The sequence below is a fragment of the Calliopsis andreniformis genome, chromosome 9 (genome assembly GCF_051401765.1).
Source record: "Calliopsis andreniformis isolate RMS-2024a chromosome 9, iyCalAndr_principal, whole genome shotgun sequence".
In the NCBI taxonomy this organism is placed as follows: Eukaryota; Metazoa; Arthropoda; class Insecta; order Hymenoptera; family Andrenidae; genus Calliopsis; species Calliopsis andreniformis.
In genome coordinates this window covers 5,813,578-5,836,671 of record NC_135070.1, presented here as the reverse complement: position 1 = coordinate 5,836,671, position 23,094 = coordinate 5,813,578, and the positions used below count along the sequence as shown (strand labels likewise).

General features: G+C 42.2%; 2 protein-coding genes and 1 long non-coding RNA gene across 3 annotated transcripts in view; 1 reads left to right on the top strand and 2 right to left on the bottom strand.

Annotated features, from left to right (window-relative positions):
• Window positions 1-2,554: 2,554 nt before the first annotated feature.
• LOC143182842 (tubulin alpha-1C chain) lies at window positions 2,555-4,947 on the bottom strand. The gene is made up of 6 exons (XM_076384122.1): window positions 4,547-4,947; window positions 4,111-4,368; window positions 3,813-4,040; window positions 3,493-3,751; window positions 3,115-3,267; window positions 2,555-2,917 (listed from the first exon to the last, which is right to left on the bottom strand). Exons 1-6 carry the CDS (start codon window positions 4,705-4,707, stop codon window positions 2,660-2,662), a joined length of 1,317 nt encoding a protein of 438 aa, XP_076240237.1. The 5' UTR covers window positions 4,708-4,947; the 3' UTR covers window positions 2,555-2,659.
• Window positions 4,948-5,056: 109 nt separating this feature from the next.
• LOC143182845 (nuclear receptor-binding factor 2) lies at window positions 5,057-6,945 on the bottom strand. The gene is made up of 3 exons (XM_076384123.1): window positions 6,816-6,945; window positions 6,260-6,516; window positions 5,057-6,185 (listed from the first exon to the last, which is right to left on the bottom strand). Exons 1-3 carry the CDS (start codon window positions 6,837-6,839, stop codon window positions 5,708-5,710), a joined length of 759 nt encoding a protein of 252 aa, XP_076240238.1. The 5' UTR covers window positions 6,840-6,945; the 3' UTR covers window positions 5,057-5,707.
• A 1,095-nt stretch (window positions 6,946-8,040) lies between these two features.
• The window catches only part of LOC143184155 (uncharacterized), a 35,564-nt gene continuing 20,510 nt past the window's right edge, over window positions 8,041-23,094 (top strand). The window contains exon 1 of the long non-coding RNA XR_013002727.1: window positions 8,041-8,058. This is a non-coding gene — a long non-coding RNA (uncharacterized LOC143184155). The remainder of the gene's footprint in view (window positions 8,059-23,094) is intronic.

Sequence of the window (23,094 nt, the reverse complement as noted above, 5' to 3'; positions counted from 1 at the left end):
ATACATAGCTCACACATATTTCTGACGCAAGAATGAAGAGATGTGCATAGTGTCATCTCTTTGGGCACACGATATTAAACCATAAACAAAGTCTAGTTGCCTAAGAAACTTTATAATATTTAAAAAGCATATAATCGAAACTGTGCTTCAAATTATCTTAAAATTTCAAGATGGGAAGACAAATATCCCACCATGGATAAATCCTAAAAATATGGGACACATTTTATTTCCCTGTGCTTCAAGGAACTAAACAACGCTTCATATCAAGACGAAATTTTTATCGCCGATGAAAATAAGGAATTAAATGCGAGGTCTCGAAGATGATCAATTCTTCTCCCGCAACGTTATCTAAGAGCTCGCGAGGCTCACGTGTTCTCCGAGACAAGAAAGTTCCGCTGGCGAACGGCCGATGGAAAATTTGTCCAGAGGCCATGTCTCCGAGTTCATTACGGTCGGTCTCTACGTAATCCGAAATCACAGTGGATGGCAAAGGACAAACTGTCGCGAATAATGCGCAGAACATGCACATACACGCACACATGCTCGACGATTTCACGTGAAACTTTCGTGACGTTGCGGACAAGAGTGAGCAGACATCGTGATCGCGATTAGACGATTACCGATTTTGATAAGAAACTCGAGCTCATGTTTGGGCTCATCGATAAATGAACTCGGTGTCTAATAAAACGACGGCAGGGGTTTCCTCAATATAGACTCTTTACTTATTGGAGAGTTTATAGTGAGAGGTGTGTTTTCGAGCTCAATTCATATCCACGGTATCACACTCTTGTTTTATCAAAAATCGTGTGTGATAGAGCTAGCACATAAAACTCCTACGTTCGCAATAATTTGAAACTATAGTGAAAATAACAACTACTGTAACGAGAAATTACTATATTTTCATCGATTTATGGCATTCCTTGTGAGTTCTTCGCTATATTCATATTTTAGAGTTAATGTATTCTTTGAAGTGCTAGCGCACTGATTGACCTCAGAAATCTGTTTCTTGCTATTAGGTCATAGTCAATATCCTCTGTGTTCACTGTACTGTGCTGTAATAGCAGTTGCATCGTCAATTTTAAAAACAGTATTCCGCGGCATGTCGATTCAAGACTAGACGACATACGAAAGCAATTTGTAATTATGTCGAATAAAAATTACATAAGCGTAGACAAAACTAGCGTACGCGTTAACGATAAGATTCGAAGAGTCGTATCTTCGCTGGGGGCATGGTCCTACTTCGTTATCGACCGATACATCATCGTTTCCACGTTATCAGAACGCGTGCCACTTGATCGAGAAAAAGCGGGTATCCCAAAGTCGAGCATTGAAACAAAGTTCAATGCTTCGTTGCTTAACAAGGACTAAAATAAATATGCTGACATCTGGGGTATTCGAATATTGATGAAATTGTTTGCTAGAAACAATTCAAAAGAATAAAAAGGATTAAAAAATAAAAAGAAAAAAATTAAAAAATTACTTTATTAACATCCCATTAAAATTTTAGTTTCTAGTCATTGCAACCAAATAATCGTTTTTTCAAGTGGAACAAATCTTTGTTATTTTGAAACAAAATTATTTCTCCTATACACCTGGCGGGTTTTTGTACTGAACCAATCGAGGCCCGATCGTCTCTTGATAACGGAGATAAAGTACCAACTATTTCCAGAACAAAGCAGATGATGTACCGTTATCGCCAGGAATTACCAGTCATTCGATGCCCGTTATCAAGAGTACGGTGTTACGTGAACCGAACCATGGATATTGTTATTGTTCGTTCGACGAGTATCGCGCGTGGCTGCGGCGAACAAGGAGTACGATCGCTACGATTCGTTATCGATGCTCCTCTGTAAGACTGTGTGTGCGAAACGGACGAAGACAGCAGACACGCTCGTTGGATCATGCCACTGGTGCCAGCGAGTCTACCACCGACTGTTCTCCTATCTTCGACCGATTCTTTCTTATCTCGTGCAATCGCTCGATTCGTTCTCCTTTTTTCACCCAAAGACAAATTAGGATTTTCTTGGATACATTTTATTCTAGGCATATTGTATTCTGTTGACATCATTTCTGGTCTGAGAAATTGTTAGTTGCAAAGACTGTGGCACTTTTTTATTTTTGCAAAAGATGGCTCATTATATAATTTTGGTATTAGTGTTTACAGACTGGGTGCTACTAGGGATGTTCTAACAACAGATATTAGTACAGAATAATGATAAGTAGTTTGATTAAATAAAGAGGCTAGATATTAGGAGTTCGATATGATTTGTTCCAAGATATCTCAAGTATTGTAAGAGACAGTTCATGGATGGGGGAGTTGACCCTTCAGCGATTATTGATCTATTAACTCTCTATAATACTATAGAACTTGAAACCTACATATTCATATACTACATTTTCTAAGTCGCTATTAACCCAATTTTGCTTAATTTTCTTCTCACAAGCAAAGAAAAAATCGGATTATAGAAGGTTGATTTACATTTTAATTAGTTAGTTACTACATGCTCCTTCCTTTCCTAGCTCATGAAAAATTGCAAAACAGAGTAAGCTTCTTTCAGCATAGGTCGATGAAAGTATCAAAGATGGTCAATACCAATGGCTCGAAGCTGCACCTCAAGGAGGCCAAATAGGTGGAAGTCTTCCACTGTCAGTATCAAAGTCACCTCTCGACCTCTTTATAATCATTGATCAAAGTCGCCATATTTTCTCGAGCATCCTGGAAGACACCTTCCTCCATACCCTCCCCTACAAAATGATGTACGAAGGCTCTCTTCCGGTACATCAGATCATATTTACGTGCTAGCATAGTCCACAGTTGTTTCACAGAAGTACTGTTGCTGGCCATTGCCACTGTTCTCCTCGAGGGAGCTAGGTCACCACCAGGAACCGTCGTAGTTGGTTGATAGTTGATCCCCACCTGTGAACATCGACATCCAACCCCTCAGTCAAAGAAACTGAGTCCTAGGTTCCTTTAGTTTCGAACAAAAATGATAATAGCTGATATTGTAGCACTTTCTAGGGAAACCTGGAAAGTTCCACTGCAGTAGAAATTTCTACTGCTATCGTTGTTTATGAATAAGCAGACAAAACATTCGAGCTAACAACAAGGGATACCTTGAACCCGGTCGGACTCCAAGTGACGAAACGAATAGACGGGTGCCCCTTCAGCAACGCAATCGCTGTGTTGACGTCATTGGGATTTACGTCTCCACGGTAGAGCAAACAGCAACTCATGTAAGCACCCGTACGAGGGTCACACGTCACTAACTGAAATTCAATCTCCCTAGTACAGTAGTTCAGACTCCTCCCTATCACCTTGGGGCCACGATATAGCAAGGTAGTAAATTAAACTCTTGAGTTTTTTCCATTGGAGCGCATTGCATTCTGTTTTAGGGTCACAAACAGTAAATGAATGATAGTACATAATAATATTTACTTTGACGCCTGACCTCACTATATCACGCCTCGAACTTTACCAATTACTATAAGCACCTGACTCTGAACCTCGAAGCACTCGTTCGTGATCTGCTGCGTGGTTATCTCTGAGTACATAGCTTTCCTGGGACTAACCAGAGGAGCATAAGTAGCTAACGTGAAATGAATCCTCGGATAAGGTACCAAGTTCGTCTGCAGCTCCTCGAGACTTATATTCACCGCTCCCTCGAACCTCATCGACGCCGTCAGGCTTGAAACAACTTGAGCTTGGATTCTGTTTAAATTAGTGTACGTTGGACTGTCCACGTCCAAGTTCCTGAAAGGAATCGAGGTTCGATCAGTACATTAAAGGAACTCTACATCGTCAAGCTTAGAACCTTGCACAGATGTTGTATAAGGCCTCGTTGTCGACGAGGAAACTGCAATCCACGTGGTCTAAGCTACCGTAGGTGGTGAAAACCGCGTTGTAGGGTTCGACGATCACCGAAGCGATGTTGGGAGCTGGATAGACACCAAAGTCTAGGATGATCTTCTTTGGGTACTCGCATGTTAAACGCTCCAACACTAAAGCACCGAGACCACTGCCTGTACCACCGCTCAGGGATCTGCAGAATTGTGATATCGTGGAATTTATTTATGATATGAAATCTTGCGATGCTTAGAAGACTCGGCTACCTGAACACCATGAACCCAGACAATTTCGAACAGCCTCGAGCCACTTTACAGATCCGATCCATCACTAGATCGATCGCTTCTTGTCCAATCGTATGGAAGCCTCTTGCGAAATTATTCGCTGCATCTTCCTTTCCAGAAATTAGCGAGTCAGGAGCGAAGAGACCTTTGTAAGCACCCGTTCTAATCTCATCGATCACCATAGGTTCTAGATCGACTATCACTGTCCGTGGTGTCAACTTTCTCTGGAAATAGATATTTCTTATATTGGAAAAATTTATAACACTTAGAGTATGTGTCCTTTTGAGAGTACAGTTATCACGAATCGCTCTCAAGCCTTACATCCTAGTAGTTGCTTGTGAGTTTATAGCGAGAGAGTACTGTGTTCGTATTTCTACTTCTTGGTTTTGCTGACCCTGACATTTAACTTACTTGTGACTCGCAAAAAAATGAACAAAACGCAGTATCCAGTAATCGATAGTCCGGTCGAAAGCAGCCGTTTGGTAACACCCCGTGCTCCAAGCAAAACAGTTCCCAACAGGCGTTGGCCATTTGCACTCCTGCCTGTCCTATGAAGATCGTGATTATTTCACCTGACATATTTGATCCTTAACCGCAGCTGTCCCTACGAATTTTGAATGATCTTTCCTTGGGGGTGGTTGAATATAGATAGTTTACGGCGTATGCATCTTGTGAGTGATTGAACGGAGAATTTTGTTCCTTGGACATTTTTTTTTCTATTTTTTGAGATTCATTTTTACGGATTTGACGGAACCGGTTAGGTTCGGTTTAGCGTTGAATGCGTTCGATTATCAGGAGAGCTTCAAATTTTTCGTCGCATCGATGTCGCATTGAAGTCGAAATAAACCTTGTTCAGAGTTGTATTTCTTACATGTATTCAAAGAAATTAATACAGTAATTAATCACAGGGGAGAAAAAAGTGTAAATATTAATTTTTGCAGACATTTATTGCATAACATTACGTAGTATAATCGATAAAATTTTCCAAACATTTTGCACGTAGTTGACAGTAACATTTAAACGAACTAAGCAACACGTGACTGTATTGTACTGAAATTAGACAATTAACAGCAGTTATACATACACCTTTACATCACTGTTCAAAAACTTTTATTATTATTCTAGACGATTCTGCCTATGAACGTCCAAGTGGCAGTAGTTTGATTTATAAATCAGTTTTCTTTCATACACACGCGCATATCTTCTCATACACGTAAACGTAGAATCAAACGGGATTCCCTCGTAAACAAAACAAATACTCGTTGTGCTACATTCTACCTATAATTGATATGTATTTTGATCCCTTCGAATAAGACTAAACGAGTAAAATTAAGTATTACCACGCGTTAAAGTTAGACACATTACAGTAAATGTTTTCTCTTGTTTGTATAATAGAAATGTTGGTTAAACAGTATGTTTGAACTTTGAAGAAATATATCCAGAGATCAAGGTCATACCAATACCCAACATTAACGTTTGTACTATTGCGAATTTGATTGAACTTTACAAATGGTACTTGTATCTCACACGAATGGAAGATTAGATTAAAAGAACTAGTTATTATTTACCACCTAATTTCTTATGTTGAAGTAAAATCGAAAAGGGGCATCTCAAGGGGAGTCAAAGGTGGCAAAGGAGCAAGATGCAAAGAATGTCCATTATCTAATCTAGTTTCGTCGTTAGGACTAACAGATACAGCATGAAGCTGTTCAGTTAACTGTCTCACTTCCTCTTCTTTAGCTTCTAGCTGGCTTAATAAATTACCAACCAGACACCTTAATTGGCAGTTAACAGTTTTCAGCTCCTCAATAACTGTGCCAGTATCTTTAGGATGCTTAAAAGCCTTATCTTCAATGTTTGGTAGAGAAATTAAACTCAAGAGACTATCTTGCTCTTCAATCGTTCTATATATAGCCTGACGCAAGGATCCATCAAATTTATCAGATGGCAGCTCAGTTGTGTCTTTCTCAAGTTGTTTAGGTGTTTGCTTGCTAAGAATTTCTCGTTGCTGATTTTCCAGAGTAGTTTTGTATTCCTCGTATCTTGCTTGTTTCATTCTGTAAAGCATTGCATAGAATTATTGAGCCATGTTCTTCTGTGATTTGCAAATACTGTATTACTAATTGCTTACCTAACTACAGCAGCTTGTCTTTTATGATAGTCCCTCTGAAGCGCAAGCGATTCCAAAGTAACCAGCGAATGAAAAGAAGCGATCACAGCTGGAGGAGGTTGACTAGATAAACCGGAAGTCTTCAGATGCACAAAGCTGGACTCGAGCCTAGCTTGAGCCTCTCCTAAAAGACTGGCCACTGTTTCGTGACACTTGGCTGCTTCCTCGAATCTTCCTTCTTGCAACAATGCCTCTGCTCTCCTCTGTCTTTCATGTGCCTTTGACAAAGTAAACCTCAATTACATGAAGGCCTACAGACTTGAATGAAGAAGTACACACGATTATTTTTAAAAGGGAAAAGCTGAAAATTTAACAGGTGACATTCGACGACTGAGCATTGAGACGACGTAGCTTACACAGTCGCATGTTTTTGCAAAATCGAATCGAACTGCTTGCGCAAACAGACACTTTGAACGATGACGAATAGCTGTAACGTGTATAAGCTGCTGACTATGATGGAGAAAGTCCTTTGTCACTCGTAATGATAAGAGACATAAGAAAGCGAGACGACACTTACCGCGTTTAGGATCGAAGTCTCCATGGCTGATCAGCTGATCGTATGACAACGAAAACAGAGAGGCAACATGTGGATTATTTTCTGCGATCGTACGTCAACGACGCATATACCGATCGGGCTTGAAGTCTTCTTTCATTGTTGACCAAATTACTTAGAAATATAAAGAACATATAAAGAAATATAATTTATAAAATTTTGTAGACATTACAGTCATTTTTTTCATAAAAATTAACTTTAGAACCCGATTACCATTTTCATGTCACTTACAACGTTACCTACAGACTACAGAAACCGATCACAGCGCTCGTTGAGGTAGGAAATGGAACTTCATTTAACTATTGCTGAACTCGGTAGTCATATTTATATATTCAAATTTCGCGCGGCGTCACTTTGTGCGTGGACATCTTGGAGGCTAGACGCGTTTCTGCTGTCGTCTTAAAATGTGTTTATTCTCGTGTCTGATGGTTTCTAAAATATTTCTTGAGGTATGTAACCTTAATTTCAATGGTCTATTACGTATTTTACAGAAAATTAACCTTGATATCAATCATTTTAATAAACTATACGGGTTTGAAAAATTTTACCAGCGACTGAAGTTTTGCTTTGAGAATTTCTCGATTATACTCTTATGTCGTGTATTTTTTAAGTGTATTGGAGTTAATTATTAGTGGTTTCTGTGTAAACTCACGTGTTGTAAATAGTTGAAATGGTTAGTGGATTTCAGAATTGTCGAAACAATGCAATTTTCAGTGATGGGTGACATTCCCCCATCCAAGGACAATAATAGGAGCTACCTGATACGAACGAAGGGTCGCCATTTGTTTGGTGGATGTCAGAGCGATAAGACGTGTTGACAACTTTACGAGTGTTAATGTAAGTGTACCATATTTATTAACATTTACTCACTTTTAATTTCTACTGGTACTCTTGTTTATTATTATTTCTGGCATTAGTACATTTTTTATTAAAGTTTTTTTTAATATTTACAATATATCTTAATCAGTTATCATGGTTATTTATAATCTGTTCTTCAGTTGATGTTGGTTAGTATACATTTATAGTTCTATCTGTTATTTTAGTATACTTTTTATATTTTGAACAGTGTATTTTCATGTTTATAAATATATTTAGTTCTAATTTAGGTTTCTTTTCTGTTACAGATTTTGCAGTGGTAGTGAGTTATACTTTATGAAATCAAAGAAGATGAATAGCTGTGCCAGTGAATTCTTAAACGCCGAATAATGTAAGTTTATTTAATATTTTTCTATATTGCTTTATTCCATTGCAAAAATTGTGTCATTTAATTACTTAAATGTAGCCAAGCTACATAGGTTAACTCTTTGAAGCATGATAGAATTAAAAGTGCTCCACCTGTTTAACACCTAAATATGCATAGTGTGACATTTTCTAAACCATTTTAAAAAATTAAAATTATTTGAAGCACAACAGTTCCCTAATAATAATTGAAACAAACCTACTTTGTTTAAACCTACTTATTATTTTCTAAAATTATGTGCTTTAAAGAGTTAAGTCGATTAAATTAAGTTTTTTTAAATGAAAATGTGCAAATTTTTAGCTTTTCTCGTGTAGATATTTAGAAAAATTATTTTCGTCACACATTTGCAAAGCGATTCAGAATTAATCGTCTTACAAATGTGTTTCAGAAGAATCCACATATAATAATTTTTGTTTTATTTTAATGCTTCAAAACATGCCACGTTACCTATATTCGCCAAACTATGTATATTAATTCAATTTAATTTATTGATTGACATCTCCCCTTACAATATTTTGGAAAGATGTCAATCAGTAATTTAAATTGAATTAATATAATATACATAATATAATATACATTAATATAATATACATATTATTCTACTTACTATTCTACTTACCAAGCTATATTAGTATCACTGAATATTTTAAATATATCATTTTTGAAACTGTCCCTCCTTTTTAAACAGAGGTCGCTGAAATCAGCTTTAGATTTCTAGGTCGGTAAAGTAGTTAGATTAGACACAAAATTCATAATGTGATGTATCTTCTCGTATGCCTCGTTTGCGGCATTCACACGCCACTATTATCAGCGAGAAATAAACCAACTCGCAACATTCATTACTCCTCTGCACAACAGATGTCGCTACAGTTTGCACTCGAAATTTCGATTTACAAACACCTGAACGTGTCGTTAGACATAAGATTCTATTTTACAAACATACAAAACGTTTATCTTTCATAAATCTACATTTTTTTATTAATTATATTTTATGCTCTTATACTAAATACAATTATACTTCTGTAAATCACTATGCTATGGTATAACTCGCTATATTGCTCAACATTCGCTAGAGCAACAACAAACCACTTGAAGAATCGTTACGCAGTCCATCGAGATGAGAAAATGTAATCGTGTCTGAAAACTGAGCGCGAGAAGATATATCATGGCAGACAGCAAATTATCTTAAACAGCACAGATAGTAGCGTAACGACCGTTAACGAGTTTTACACGCGTAGTACAAGGAAACATCGTTAGATTCTAAAACGGCTTTGCAATCACAGAGCCATAGTCGGACAAGAGTCGAAAAGGAATCGAGCGTGGGCGTGAGGCGATGCCTTTATAGGAATACGAGAATCAACGTGGAAACTTAATTATTCGGGTTATCAGACGCGTGTGCGCGCGCCCCGTCCGTGTGTGTGCTTTCGTCGAGTGTTTCATCTATTAGAAAATAACGTTGACCTCATCTCTCTTCCGACGGGACACGAAAATCGTTCCAGCCTCTTTAGGTCTGGTCGATCTCGATGCAAAGTTCGGCCGATCGCCAGCCTATCGTTTCATCGAAAGCAACAAAAAATTCGAGACAGAATTGGAGCGATCTGTATCATTGAAGTTTGAGTAGGCGTTGTCTTAGTTGCATTTAGCTATTAATCTCTGGTGGATGGTTAAAAACAAGTAGTGAATCGATTCTCATAAATTTTCATCGATCACACCTGTAAATACGCAATCGTTTAACGAATGGCCCCAAACCAATGAACTTTCACGCTCCGCTGGCTCGAATTAGTAGGATCCTTCCGTTTGTTTTTTCATCGTATCTGGGGAATTAGCACCCGATTAGTGAGCGACCCTTTTGGGAGCCGAAAAAACTTCTCACGGTATCGACTGGCGGGTGAGAAAGTAAAGAAAAGAAGGTTCGTAGACAGAGGATATTTCGTATAATGTCAGTGGTCAAGTCGGTTAACAAAAAGACGATAGTACTTACTCTCATTTTTAATAAAAGTAAAAGAGAAAACGCGAAATTGAGGGCTAACATAAATTTATTATCGCTAATAAATATAAATTACATTCATTGAATACTGAATAATATTATATATTTAATATATAGATTTCTAATAATTTAATTTTTTTAACGTTTTTTTTCTAACCGTATAAATTTACATAGAAGGTACTCTCCAAACTGTGTTCCACTTATTTTAAAATGGGCGCCAAGATAAGGGGTAGCACCACTCGTGTGCAACTAAACTCTCAACGTCAATAACCAGAGTGTTTTCATAGTAATATAAAATTCTTTTTTTTTCTAAAGTATACAAAGCTATATTTATAACTACAGATTATAGGGTCTTTCTGGTAACCACAAAATAATAACCCAAAGAAAATAGCTCTCCCTCGAGACATCTTCATCAAAATCTTTATTCAAAAATGACTCTCACTTCGCTCTCTGTTCTCGCTCTCCCAAGATCTCTTTCCTCTTACTCCTAGTAACAACGAGTACGCATGTAACTGGTACACGCTAAAAAGATTGTCTCTCACCTCGCGAGACAGGCCTGTACACATAAACGCGTTACATCGTACCAGATGTGGCGTCGGTATTACGCAACGCGAGAGGCACAAGCTGTGATTACGGGAAATTAGATTTTTGCCTGTGGTGCAGTTCCATCCGAATCATATATGGAGGCGCTACCCTATCGGATAGCCATCGGCGCGAGCGATCCGGCATGCGCGGCCGTTCTCGTGAATGGGCACGGCTCGTGGACCAAGCGGCGGCCGTATGAATGAAATAGTAAATATAATTGACAGAAGGGCAGGCGTGGGCAGGCCAGTCAGAACAGGCAAGCAGAAACAGGCGGAACGAGGTGCAAGACGGGAACGGCGTTTTATACGCGGCAGGCGTAGGATCGAGGTCATCACCTTTCTATCATCCGAAGAGCCTAGATAGCGTTTTTTTTTTCTCTCTGTCTCTCTCTTTCTCTCGCGTATCTTTTTCCTTCGCTCGTTTCGACGGCGTTCCTTTTGTCAGGGTCCTGTGACACCCTTTGTTGCCTCATACTCTTCCCCCTTATCTACCAAGCAACCCCTCATAAACGAAGTTTATCGGCACAGGGCTTTCGAGTTACTTTCTTGTAAACTTCTATTGTATCGAGGTCACGGTGTATCCAAGATTTATTAAGTACCTCGTTCGAAAGGTACATTAGCATCGGTTTAGGTACGCATAGTTCAGGAGCGCAGGTAGCGCAAAAGATCCCACAGTAGTTTCGCGGAATGGGAAGCCTCTGCTGGCAGAGGATTCGATTAGAAGCGAGTTGCGTGCGGCAAGTAGGAATCCCTGCTGGTCCCTGCAGCGTCGAAGCATTACGCGACGATGAGGACAGATCCGCCCTCGGCCGGCGGGTACTGGCTGGAGAACGTTGAAGGAGAGCTGCGCCAGTTCTTGGCCGGTCGGTCTGCCTTTTCTCTCCTCCCTTCTCCCCCAGCTCCCTTCCCCGTGGAGTCGTCGAGTGACGACCAAAGACGGTAGGAAGGTACGGTTTCCGGTCGCCCACGCGACAACCTAGCCGGAGCTCTCTCGCGTCAGGCAGCGCCGTTGTGAAAATCCTCTCGATTCAGGTGTCCGGATAGCGCTCACGGAGTGCAGTAAACCTGGCGCAACACTCTGACACGCCTTGGTGGGGGGCACGCGACCATCGAGCCAACGCGAATAATTTCTCGACTCCTAGTCCAGGTGTTGCTATTCTTTTAACCCCTTTCGACGTTTCCCTTCTTCTTCGGGTAATTGATTATTACCTTTCGTTTTAGATGATTGTGTTTTTAGTTGGGTGGAATGGTGGATTATTCTGTGGATATCAGGCAAGCAGAAATCATATTTTTTTCAAAATTTGAGTTTCTTATTTCAAGTCTAGGGGATAGAATTTGGATTTGTTTAATTTCTTGGAAATTGGATTTCTGGGTAGTATCAACAAAATTGTGCAGTCTTAAGAATTTTTGTAGACACCAGAATTTTTTCAAATTTTTGTAAAGCATAGAACAGAACAAAAATTTGAAAAGAAAATCGATATGATTTGTTCTGTTATGTCTGTATCCGTGGAATTTGTTTTGTCCAGTTTGGAGCTGTTTGGCACTTTCAAATGTTTCTTTCTTATCTTAGAGGTATAAAGAAACTAGACTTTTTATTGTTATATGCTGTATGGCTGGATGAAGTAATGGATAATTATGGCATCGCAAGGTGAATTAAATGTACCAAGGTAGCGTCTAGGGGTTGATTATTGTCATCTTAATGGAAGGTATACCAGACGAGGAAATATGATATTTCTTCTTGTCTTTATTGCTTATAGGAAAGACGATACAACAGATAAATCTATGAAAAATTACACACAGCACCACACAAAAGAAGTGTCATAATAATATAATATCACAATACCACAAAAATCACCTCTGCAGACGCGAAAATCCACTTAAATTCAACTAGTTTTAGCTTACTTCTCTTAAATAGAATCCTAAACTCTCAATAGCTAAGTCTTCATTAAATCTCCATTACCTATTGACATTAATAGCATATCTCTTCAAACCTGAAGAATCCCTCGAGACAAGACGAACGTTCCTCGCCTCTGACCTTAGAAGGCTTCTACGCAACACGTCGCTATTAGTCATCCATGCCTGTGATACGAGGTATCACACCACCACATATCCCTGTTTCTCAATTTTTGCATTTCCCCCAACAGCACCGAGTCCAAAGTCCCACCACTCCCAGGCACGTTCGTCTCTGCGCGGAACGGTCGCGAGTCGCAGGATTAATGATACGCTTCATGCTCATTTTCGTTCATTGTCAATACTAATCGATTACAGGCGGCGCGCTCGCGCGCGTCCAAGCGTCATTAGTTAAGATTGGAATAAATTTCGGGTGAAAGTGGTCTAGGGTCGATCGATCGGGCCAGTGATAAATTTACCTGTCAATTAAGTTCATTTCAGCCTCGGTCTGGCCGAGGAAACAGCCCGACAGGACGGGACCGCTGACGGGCCCGATCCGACGGGCGTAATTAAAACCACGCGTTTCGACGGCGTTCGTTCGTAAACAAACCTCGCTCCAACGTATCGGCGGGCGTTTCACGCCCGTGGTAAACGCAACAGAGACGGAGTGGCGTAATAACGTTCCTTCTCGAAAGAAATTTCGTGCAACAAGTTGGTGGGCATCGTCGCTTAATTGGCAGCGAGACCCTTCTACGAAGAGACACGTAGGAAACGATCGATTCGATCACCCCGTCACCAGAAATATTCTCCAATGGGCACCGAGGTCGAGACAATTAGTCAGGAGGGAATGCGGAACTGGTCGCGGTAAAAATATCCGACATTTCCCAAGATCCTTCCACGGTTTTGAGGATTTCTTTCTCGGCTTAGCGTGACGCCACAACATACGTCTTTCTTCTTTCCCTTTTCTCGCTTTCTATTTTCCTCTCTTTCTCTCGATGCTCTATTCCCTCCCCTCGCCTCTTCTTTCATCCTCCCCCCCTTTCGTGTTCACTCTGCTGCCGCTGACCCTCTCCCTCCCCCCCGCTGGATGCTGTTCCTCTCTGAAAGTCCCTTCAAAGAGGTAGGGCACGCGAATGTGGGAGGGAGAGTTTCCGGTCGCCCACGCGCCTTCGCAACAACCACTTCGCCGTGGTATCAGGGACAAAACACGATCCGGCAGATGTCTCTTCTCTTCTGCGCAAATGAAGAAGTCGCCTGGCATTCGGCAAATATAACGAAAGGGAGCTTTCGTTAGGCGCAGGTCGCTTCCGTCAATGAGCAATTCTGTTTGACTTTTGCTCGATGCCTGTCTCTGCCCTCGGTATGTGGACTTAGCGATATTCGCTGAAGGATGGGGAATGAATGATCGTAGTCGCGTATATGAAGCTTGTGGTTTTGGTTATAAATTTTCTGCGCATAGAATCTTCAAATGCGTGCCTTGAATGAAAAGGAAGATGCAGCTGGGAGAGGTTGAAGGTGAACCTGACTCTATTACTGCTGGGAACTGGAATGAGTTTTAATTTGAAAGGTAGCTTGATGAAGGGAACATTTCGCAAATAAACAGTATTTTTGTACAATACATCGTTATTATTTATATTATTCTTCAGAGTTTGTAAGAGCCTCTAATCAATAGAATCAGGTAAAAAGACTCATCTACTTTCCACAGTAGCTAGCACACAGACTTAAAGAATCTTCTAGCGTCTCGATTCGAAAGTTCTGAAATCGGAGGAATTGAGATCTACCATCTCCCAAAATTATCTATCTCTATCTACCGCTATCTTCAATCCGAAACTGACCCTTGAATCCTGGAATACAGCTGAGGACTCAGTACCAGTTGAGTCTGTATCGTGCCGATCAGAATGTAAAGCCTAAAAGAAGAAGTATCACTTACTATTTAGTTCCCGCGTTATCTAGTATCACGTATTCAAATGAGCAACAGCATAGAATCGCGTAGGGACCCGTTTCATTGAGAACCGACAAGTGTTCCCTTAAGCTCGTGGAACCCTTCAGGTCGACGCTCATCAGCTTCCAATCGTGGGTATCGATGGAACATAATCGCGATAGCATGGTTTCGAAAGCCTACGGAGTACGAAGCGAAAGCGGAGGCTCGCGCGAGTCCTACGAAGGGTACGATTGGCTCTACGGAGAAATAGAAAGGTAGTGGCGATTGCGGGGCTTAAAAATAGCAATGACGACTTATCCGTCCACGCGTGCACGCCGATCGGGTCGTATCGCTTCGAACGTGGTTGTCGTAGGCTTTGCTAGAGGCAGGTCAAGGCATCGGTGGCTGCGCGATCGCGAACCACCCCTCGGGAAGCCCCCAACCAATTCCATCGACTCGCCAACCTTTCTCGCCTTTCCTGGGACCCTCATACGCGACACTGTCAACCCTTTAGCTATGACGTGTTGCAAGTGGAAACTCACTGCTGTGTATTGTTTCTATGGTCTTGTCTTCACTTTTGCAATAGATCTGAGAGAATAGGAAATGATGAGAATAGTTGACGGAGTTCTTTAATTAATTCATGGTGTAGGCTCAATATTTTGAGGAGGGTGTGGAAATAGTATATCATTTTTGTGTACTTTTCAATCTTGTCTTTTTTGTAGAAATTTATTTTGATGATATTATGAGACTTCGTTTCACAGTTACAAAAGAGACTTGAATTGCAATACTTCATAAATTATATGATTGATATTCTTCTTGACTTCATTTTAAATTTTCGAAACTTCTTGATTTACATATTTGTTCCCACTTCTGATTTCCAATTTCTAAAACACTATATTTAAACTTCGAGTGCTTCCACATTGATATGTCAAGGGTTGAAAAGTGAGCTCAGCTGTGGCTGACCTTTCCACAAGTTAGGGGTTATTTTTCAGAACGTACACCTATTAGGTACTTTTTCTATTCTGTGTCCTGTTTTTTTTAATCAAAGATTAAAAAGTAACAAGGAATTAAAATAGCCACTAGAAAAGTGAATCTTCCCATCAACTCGGAAGCGATCAAATATTTCTGTCAACCGTCTGCTAGCAGGTATTTTTCTCCTGGAGGCTGCAGAGCGGGAAATTCTTTGGCGACCGCTTCCAACGGTACATCGGAACCACTCGAGAACAGCTTCTCTGTCTGGTATACGCACCACCCACCACGAAGTACTCGAGGAACGAGGATTGTTCGTCCTCTGAGAGGAGGATTCGGCGTTAAAGCCACCTCCTTCCCCTTCGAGTCTGCCTCTCTTTTCCTTCTTCTCTTCTTCGTCTTCTTCTTCCCTCTTCTTCTGTCCCTGTTCCTCTCGTTCGACCATCTAGTGGAAAAAGAAAGTCGCGAGCAGATTTTTAGGGGCGACCGTGCGAAATCGACTTCACCGAGACGATCACGGTAATATTGAATAATAATATGATATAATTTAATAACCGTGCCGCTCGATGACGTTTAATGACGATAATGTTGGACCACGACGGCCACCTATGATCACGCAAAGGATTTTACAGGTTGTTCCATTTAATCGATGTTTGTGTGTTTACCTACACGTTTCGCGCTTCATTTGATATTCTACTTTTATTTTTTGATCTTACGTTACGCGGAGTAATTCTTAGGTGCATATTCAGAGACTTAATGTGTCTTTGTGGGCAGTCCAAAAATTGTACTCCATAGTTGCAATTTAAATTCTTTCAGAATGAAAATAGAGAGAAACTATAGCAGAGGTTGCAAACTGTTAATTAACTCTGTTTGTGTATAACTTGGCTTTCACAATTTTACTGCAAAACCTGTGTTGAACTTCTGTTTGTAACTTTTAACTACTATATTGCTCAACTATGGAGAAAGTGTAATAAATACAGAAAAATGTGAAATTGAGTTTGTTGCATTTTTGGATAATTTTGAACATTTTACGTCTTGTTTTAGTGCAAAATCGCAGTAAAACATTTTTAGTAGGTACTGCCTTTCTCCTTAATTGGGCAGCGTAGTGGTGTTACAGTACAAAACCTTTTACGTTTCATATAGAAAACATCGAATAGAAAAATAATGACCTAGAAAACAGTGAATTTCTGCTGTCTAATCATCAACAAATTTATGAGTTACACTATGACAACCTGTATGAACTCTATTATTTGTGTTATCTGAACCTTTCACTATCAAAGATAAAACCTTCCATTTCCAAAACTTATGGAAATATGCATACACAACTTTAAAAATCAATTAATGTACGCTACAGTTCCTTAGTTCTCTTTGTGCCACCATAGGGAAACTCCAGAGTCTCCAGAACAGTACCACTAAACGAGCTAGTAGAAATCAGAGGCACGTAGGATGCAAAGCCGCATCCTCGGCTTCTCAGAAAACGATTCACTCAAAGTGGTACAGGTTTAATTGCTTCGAACGGCTCTCCTCTCCAGGAGCGTAATCAGCCTCACGGCTACCGCGATTGCGCGAGCATGTGCGGGCAAACAGCTCGCTCTTCCACGATCATTCCCCGATAAATTTGCATCGGCGTTCGATCATGCCTCCACGAGCAGTTTACATCGAGTTCTCTCATCCACTCTACCAAACACAATCGTAAACAAATTCACGCTATACCTCGCCTCAAGTATCACCATTCGCGACTTGATCGAGAGACGAACGATTAACCATGAGGAGGTGGAGTAGTTCAAGTAAAGAGTAGAACGAAGGCATCCAGGGAAGCAACGAACCCAAAGAGTCGTAATTTTGGCGCGAATCACGAGGGTTGAGTGTCTCTTCGACGGAGAGGGAACGAACGGTGGACGTGAACCGTCGGTGGACTTTCGACTCGACGGTTCTACGAGAAGCAACGAAGACCACGAGGACGAGGGGGTAGGGGGACGTTGGGCCGTAGGGAAAAAATATAAAAAAGAAAAACGACCGGGTAAATAAAGATCGACCCGTCTCCCACGCCCGTGACCATTGTTATTATATATCCCGTGGGGTATTGTTCCCATGGGAAAACTGGACAGGCCCGTTCTACCACCTATAAGACACTGCTGAGCGAGAGAATATGCACGCACACACGGTTTCACTCGAGCCTCCAGCCAGACTTCAGGTAACACACTCGTCTCTTTCCAGCTACGCGTGCTGCTCGCCTCCACACACTTACACGCGACCCTGTATCGCTCGGGCGCGGCTGCGCGTATGTGTGTGCGTTGGGTCCGTGGTTGCTAGTGTGGACGAGCCGCGTAGCCACACTTACGAGACAAGCGGCACGCTCGAGCGCAGATTTGAGATATTGTGGGGGGCGTTCACCTCGCATCTCGGTCCTCGTGGTCCACTCGCGTGTGAGTGGACGACAGTGGCGCGCGCGAGAGAGAGAGCCACACACGGACAGGGGCCCCGCGTAACGCTGGGCCCAGGTAGGCGCGCGTGTTTCGGGCCCTCTGCGTTTTCGTGCGCGAGACGTTCGTCGCGCTGCAACGAGCGGGTATCAGCCCCGGCTGCTGGCCTGTGTTGCGCGCGGAGATGCGTATATATGGTCGTCCCAGCTCGCCTGAACGCGCACACTGTCTCGCGAGAGTGTACGTACACGCAGGCGACGGCACCTCGGTGGATGCTTGAGGAACAGGGTGCGGCTCAACCCACCTCGCTTGACTTACCTACCCGTATTAACTGTCTAGGTAGGTATATCCAGGCGCGAGCCACGCACGGCCCAGGATACTATGCCATATTTGCATCCATGATCCAGGACACGTGTGTATCCGCGGGAGCGCGTGTGCGTCCTTTTTTTCCCTTTCTCCTCCTCCTCCCCCTCTGCAACCACTCTCCTCTTCTGCTTCATCTTCGTCTTCTTACTCGTGCTCTTCGGCTTCCTTCTCCAACTGCCCCGTGCGCGGACCGTTGCCTTCGTGTCGCGACTCGTCTCTCTTTCTTTCTCTCTGTGTCTCTCCCCCATCTATGTCCCCTTCTCTGCTTCTTTTCATTTATTTTTTTTTATCTCGATTTTCGCCTCTCCCTCGCCTCGAACGTTTCCTCCGTTCCTCCCTCGAGATCTCGGGGGTATGCACGTTTCTCGAGACCGGGGATGCGTGCGTAGAGGAGTCCTCGATGCAGGAGTTCTTCTGCGGAGTATTATAAATCCATGGGGGAAGAACGGAGATATCGATACACGGTGTCGCATGATCGAGGAACGATCGAAGGGACACGCAGATTCGCGCTGGGTTTTTTGGGTGTTGATTGTGGGTTTTCTTGACATAAGCTTAGTTGAATTTCTAGAATTTTTAGGATTTCTAGGATTTTCGTATAGTACTGATACTTTTTCACAGTCTTGCTTCGAGGAAACAGAATTGGATTTTGGATGAACTGATCTTAAAGACAGGTCTTTTATTCTCTATGAATTCTTTACTGGTCCAAAGTTCTCAGTTTGTAGTGAGCAGTATCTGTGGAAATGTAAATAATTTTGTAATGAATCTCGCTTTGTAGGATGACTATTTTCAAAGTTGAACTCTCAGTGAACTGACATTAAGAATAAGCCTCTTATTCTCTACGAACTTGGCGTTGGTTTCAAGTCGTGAATTTATAATGAGCAATCTGAGTGGAAGTGAATGCATCTCCTTAACAGCTTCCTGATTTTCGCTATAATTGTATTCTATACTACAATTGCTTTTCAAATATCCTTCATTGTAATACCACTAAATTTTATACCTACACTTATTCAACAGCTTCTCTTAATTAATTACATCTTTTCATTAGAAAAATCTCTTACATCCTTTAACTTATAAAGTTATCCAAGCTTCTAATAACGTACATCTTCGATAGCTCTATCACCTTACATTACTTCCACTTACTTCTTTGATAACGTTTATCTCATTAAGTGTTCGTTCCTAACACCATCTCAACGCCACCTTTTCCTTCATTTTACCTCTTAATCACTTCCATTAAGAAGCCCCAGCGAATAACGGGACACCCCATATACGCAACAAAAAGGACTCAGAAATCTCCATGGCCGTAGATACCATCTCCAACACACGTCACGTTTAATTTCCACGGTTAACAGCAGCCAGCGCGAGGGAAAGAAAAAAAAAAGAAGCACGAGGCTACATCGAAACCGTCGCGTTTTCCATCAAAAGCTCGTACACCAAAACTCGCTCAAATTGCCTCGAACGATTGGAAAGCAGCACAGCGACGAGTGCATACACAGGCAAACTCGTTAGACGCAGGTCAAACCGGTGAGCCGAGAAATGATCGTCGCGCCTGTGTGCCTAGACCAGTGCCCGTGCACGAATTGTCGCGCAGGGGACACGAGACAGATCTTAGACAGATATCCTGCCTCCGTTTCTCAATAGTTAACGCTTAATGGCCAATACGTGGGTTAATTAAGTCGCGGGGCAGCGTTTTAAGAACCGTTCCTCGGAAACGTGGCATCCATAAAACTTAATGCGTTCATAAATCCGTGGCCGCGGGGAATGTCTAGCTATGGGACGACTATCTGGGCAGGCTCGATCCACGGGCAACCATCTATTTTGTAACATCTCCCAAACAGAAGAAACACGGGTACCCCGAACGTATTAAATGTAATGCCATGTTACTCGAGCCTAGGAATATCTTAGATCATGCGTGCCCGTCGGCCTGATCGCTGGCCACAAGACGCCATGAAAAAGTTGGATACACGCGACCGGAACGCGATTGGAATGAAAAAGCGAAGGATGAAAGGTTTCTTTGCGCGCTCACGTCCGAGTACCCTTTACAGCCGACAAATTAATAGTCGGCTGGGACCGAGGAGGAAGCGTATTCGAAACGGTGCGAGAAGCCGATTCCTTCCGCTGGTCGGTTTCCTCGTTTTATCTTCGATCGAGAAGGGAGCGGGAACGCGGTGAAAAAGCGAGAGGGATCGCGTAGCTCGTGCCACCGTGTATGCGCGTATCGTTTCGCGGTAGAACGGCTCCGACAAGCCTTTAATAATCAATTTATGAATGAACAACCGAGCGCCGCGGTGAAAGTATCCAGGGGCCCCTGGTGGCCCGACAGAGAGCTCTCCGGTTGTTCGAGGACGGGGCCCGCGGACCCCTAGACGAGTCAAGGAACTGTTCATTAATATTTTCGAGTCGTCGAGAATTATACGGGACGCTGTGGAATTTAACGAGCCGGCTCAATTTCTAATAGGTAGCTGATCGTGATGTCTTATCACAGAAGAGGTAGCAGAGTTTACTTATCCCCTGAAGTTCCGTGGCACGGGTTGATTTATGGATAGAGATACCGAGATTAATTTTAGCGTTTTTAAGTACCTTTTCTCTGAGTGGAAGATGTATATCATAGTTGGTATTTAACTGTGTTTTATTGGTAAATTTATGACTGGTTCCTGTGGTTCGTTGGTAATGTTTCTGGCGATATGAAAATAGTGATGGGGTTCGGCTGTCCCGAAATATGGGACAAATCGAATAAATCCAGCTGCTTCCATATTCAATTACTTAAACAGCTCGGATCGAAGGGTTCAAGCTAACAACCACACTTCAAAGCTACACTCAGACAGACCTACACGAGAACATGTTTGACGCTGAGGAGTCCTACTCTCACACTTCGACCATAGCTCTCGGTTCACCAATCAAAAGAGGAGAGAGAGATAGAAAAGGAGAGACTGGTAGCACCGAAAACGAAATTCCAGTAGCGCCGCGTCTCCAACTCGCGCACGCGATGCTTTGGCGCGGGGCACGCAGAATTGCGTGCAACGAGCATCTAAAGGGGCCCTCACCCGTTCTTAACAATATGCTAATCGGATCAATTAAGATAAGGAATTATACGGTCTCCTGGCAAACGCAAATCAAACGCGAGTATACCGAGTTGCCTATAAGCTAGGCGCTTCTTAATGATCCCCGCGGAGGTTTATGATCCCGTGTCTCGAACGAACTGAACGAAGAACAAAGACATAAGAAGAGAAGAACGAAGAAGAAGCCAACAGGGTCGGTGTACATCGCAAGCCTCTTCTCTCGCCGATAATAATCTACGAGACGGATTATGGTAGTCCAACGGTGGCAACCTTGAAGAAACTTAGCAGTGAGACTGCGCCGGCGGACGTCGATGATTCGTCGTCGTCGTCGTCGTCGTCGTCGTCGTCGAGAGAAGTCTTTGATGCAGCAGGAAGGAAGCCGAGGAAGAATGACAAAAGAAAGAGAAAGAGGCTGAGCGCGGCAGAGGATGAACGCCGTCGGTGGTGAAGCACGGACGCGCGCGTCTCAGTGAAATTAAGACTGGCCGTCACGATTATTATATCAATTAATTACACGGTCCTGAACCCCGTGCCATCGTGCCATCCGGTTCGGTAAGTCCAGCCAGAGCGACGAGGACAAGCGACGGGGCAAACCGAGCGACTTTGCGTAGCGGCCGATCCAGACGACACCGAGAATCCCAGGAATTCGAATAACGAGCCAGCTACCGTGATACACCGCTCGACCACCTTTCCAATCCTCATCGATCTTCGTCGGGCCGTTTCAGGATCGACCACAGTGTTAATCACAGCTCCTCATCCCCGCCCTGCTCGTCGACACTCTTTTATTTCGCGGATCTGACTCGTTTTACTGGAAATGGACCATCTACCAGTTTAGCGTTATCGATTATCGACGCTTCTGTGATAATATTGAAAGAGGAATAGAGGATGATGGGGGAAGTGAAGTTGTGGTTTAAGGATTCAGGGTTTGAGGGTTGAGTTCATTAGATGGTTTGCGAGATGAAAGTTAGGTTTAAGGGTTCGTGGAGATTTTGTGGAAGTACAATGTTTCCTAGGCTGTAGGCTTATGGGTCACAGATGCAGCGAGGCGCATGGGCTGAGGATAGTTTGTATGGGTATTAGTAGTGCAGGGTGGTCTTATTGAAGATGTGAGTAGCAGTTATAGCAACTAGAACTCGTTTGCTTTTAATGATTTCAAGATGTGATGAGTAGATATAGCGGCACAGGAATATTGTACTTATATCTTCGATATACTGCATTTTTTAGTTATGAGCATGTTTGTTTTTTAATGTAGGTTGTAGTTACGAGCCTTACGACTTTGTTCTGGTTTCCTCAGTGCAAGAAATTTCTGATTTTCATATATTTAAGTATTCATATTTTCAAGTGCTTTAGTACGTATTAAGAACTTCAAATTTGTCAATACTTGTTTGAATTTCAAGCTTTCAATTTTTAACTAGCTCCTTCTAACAAACTAACTAGTACTTCTATCTAGTTTCGCCTGCAACTTAAAAAACATAACTATAATCAAGAATCTCTGTACTTCTATATCAATTTACAAGTCATTTCGCATATGTAGTTCAGTCTATAATGCATCACGCGTATCTTACCTAAACTCCTTACAAGTTAACCACAATACGACCTAAACACATATAACCCTCTGAGCATCAACATACGTCCATCCCCGACAGACCCTAAAAACCCCTGAAACCAAAACCACAGACTCCAGCAGTACATACGCCAAAGGAAACTTATCGATAACAAGATCCCCATGGATCCCCCCTCGTCTCAGTTCGTCACCACGCAACTGGTCCCCAGTTCCGATCGACTTATCCCCTACCGTCGATCTTCC

Bases quoted from the DNA above. Each gene is read 5' to 3' on its own strand.
- LOC143182845 (XM_076384123.1), bottom strand. From the start codon at position 6,839: ATGGAGACTTCGATCCTAAACGCG. The intron at 6,517-6,815 runs GTAAGTGTCGTC...ACTTTGTCAAAG, and splicing joins AGACTTCGATCCTAAACGCG to GCACATGAAAGACAGAGGAG. The intron at 6,186-6,259 runs GTAAGCAATTAG...AATGCTTTACAG, and splicing joins AGACAAGCTGCTGTAGTTAG to AATGAAACAAGCAAGATACG.
- LOC143182842 (XM_076384122.1), bottom strand. From the start codon at position 4,707: ATGTCAGGTGAAATAATCACGATCTTCATAGGACAGGCAGGAGTGCAA. The intron at 4,041-4,110 runs GTAGCCGAGTCT...ACAATTCTGCAG, and splicing joins TCTGGGTTCATGGTGTTCAG to ATCCCTGAGCGGTGGTACAG. The intron at 3,752-3,812 runs GTTCTAAGCTTG...GATTCCTTTCAG, and splicing joins TTATACAACATCTGTGCAAG to GAACTTGGACGTGGACAGTC.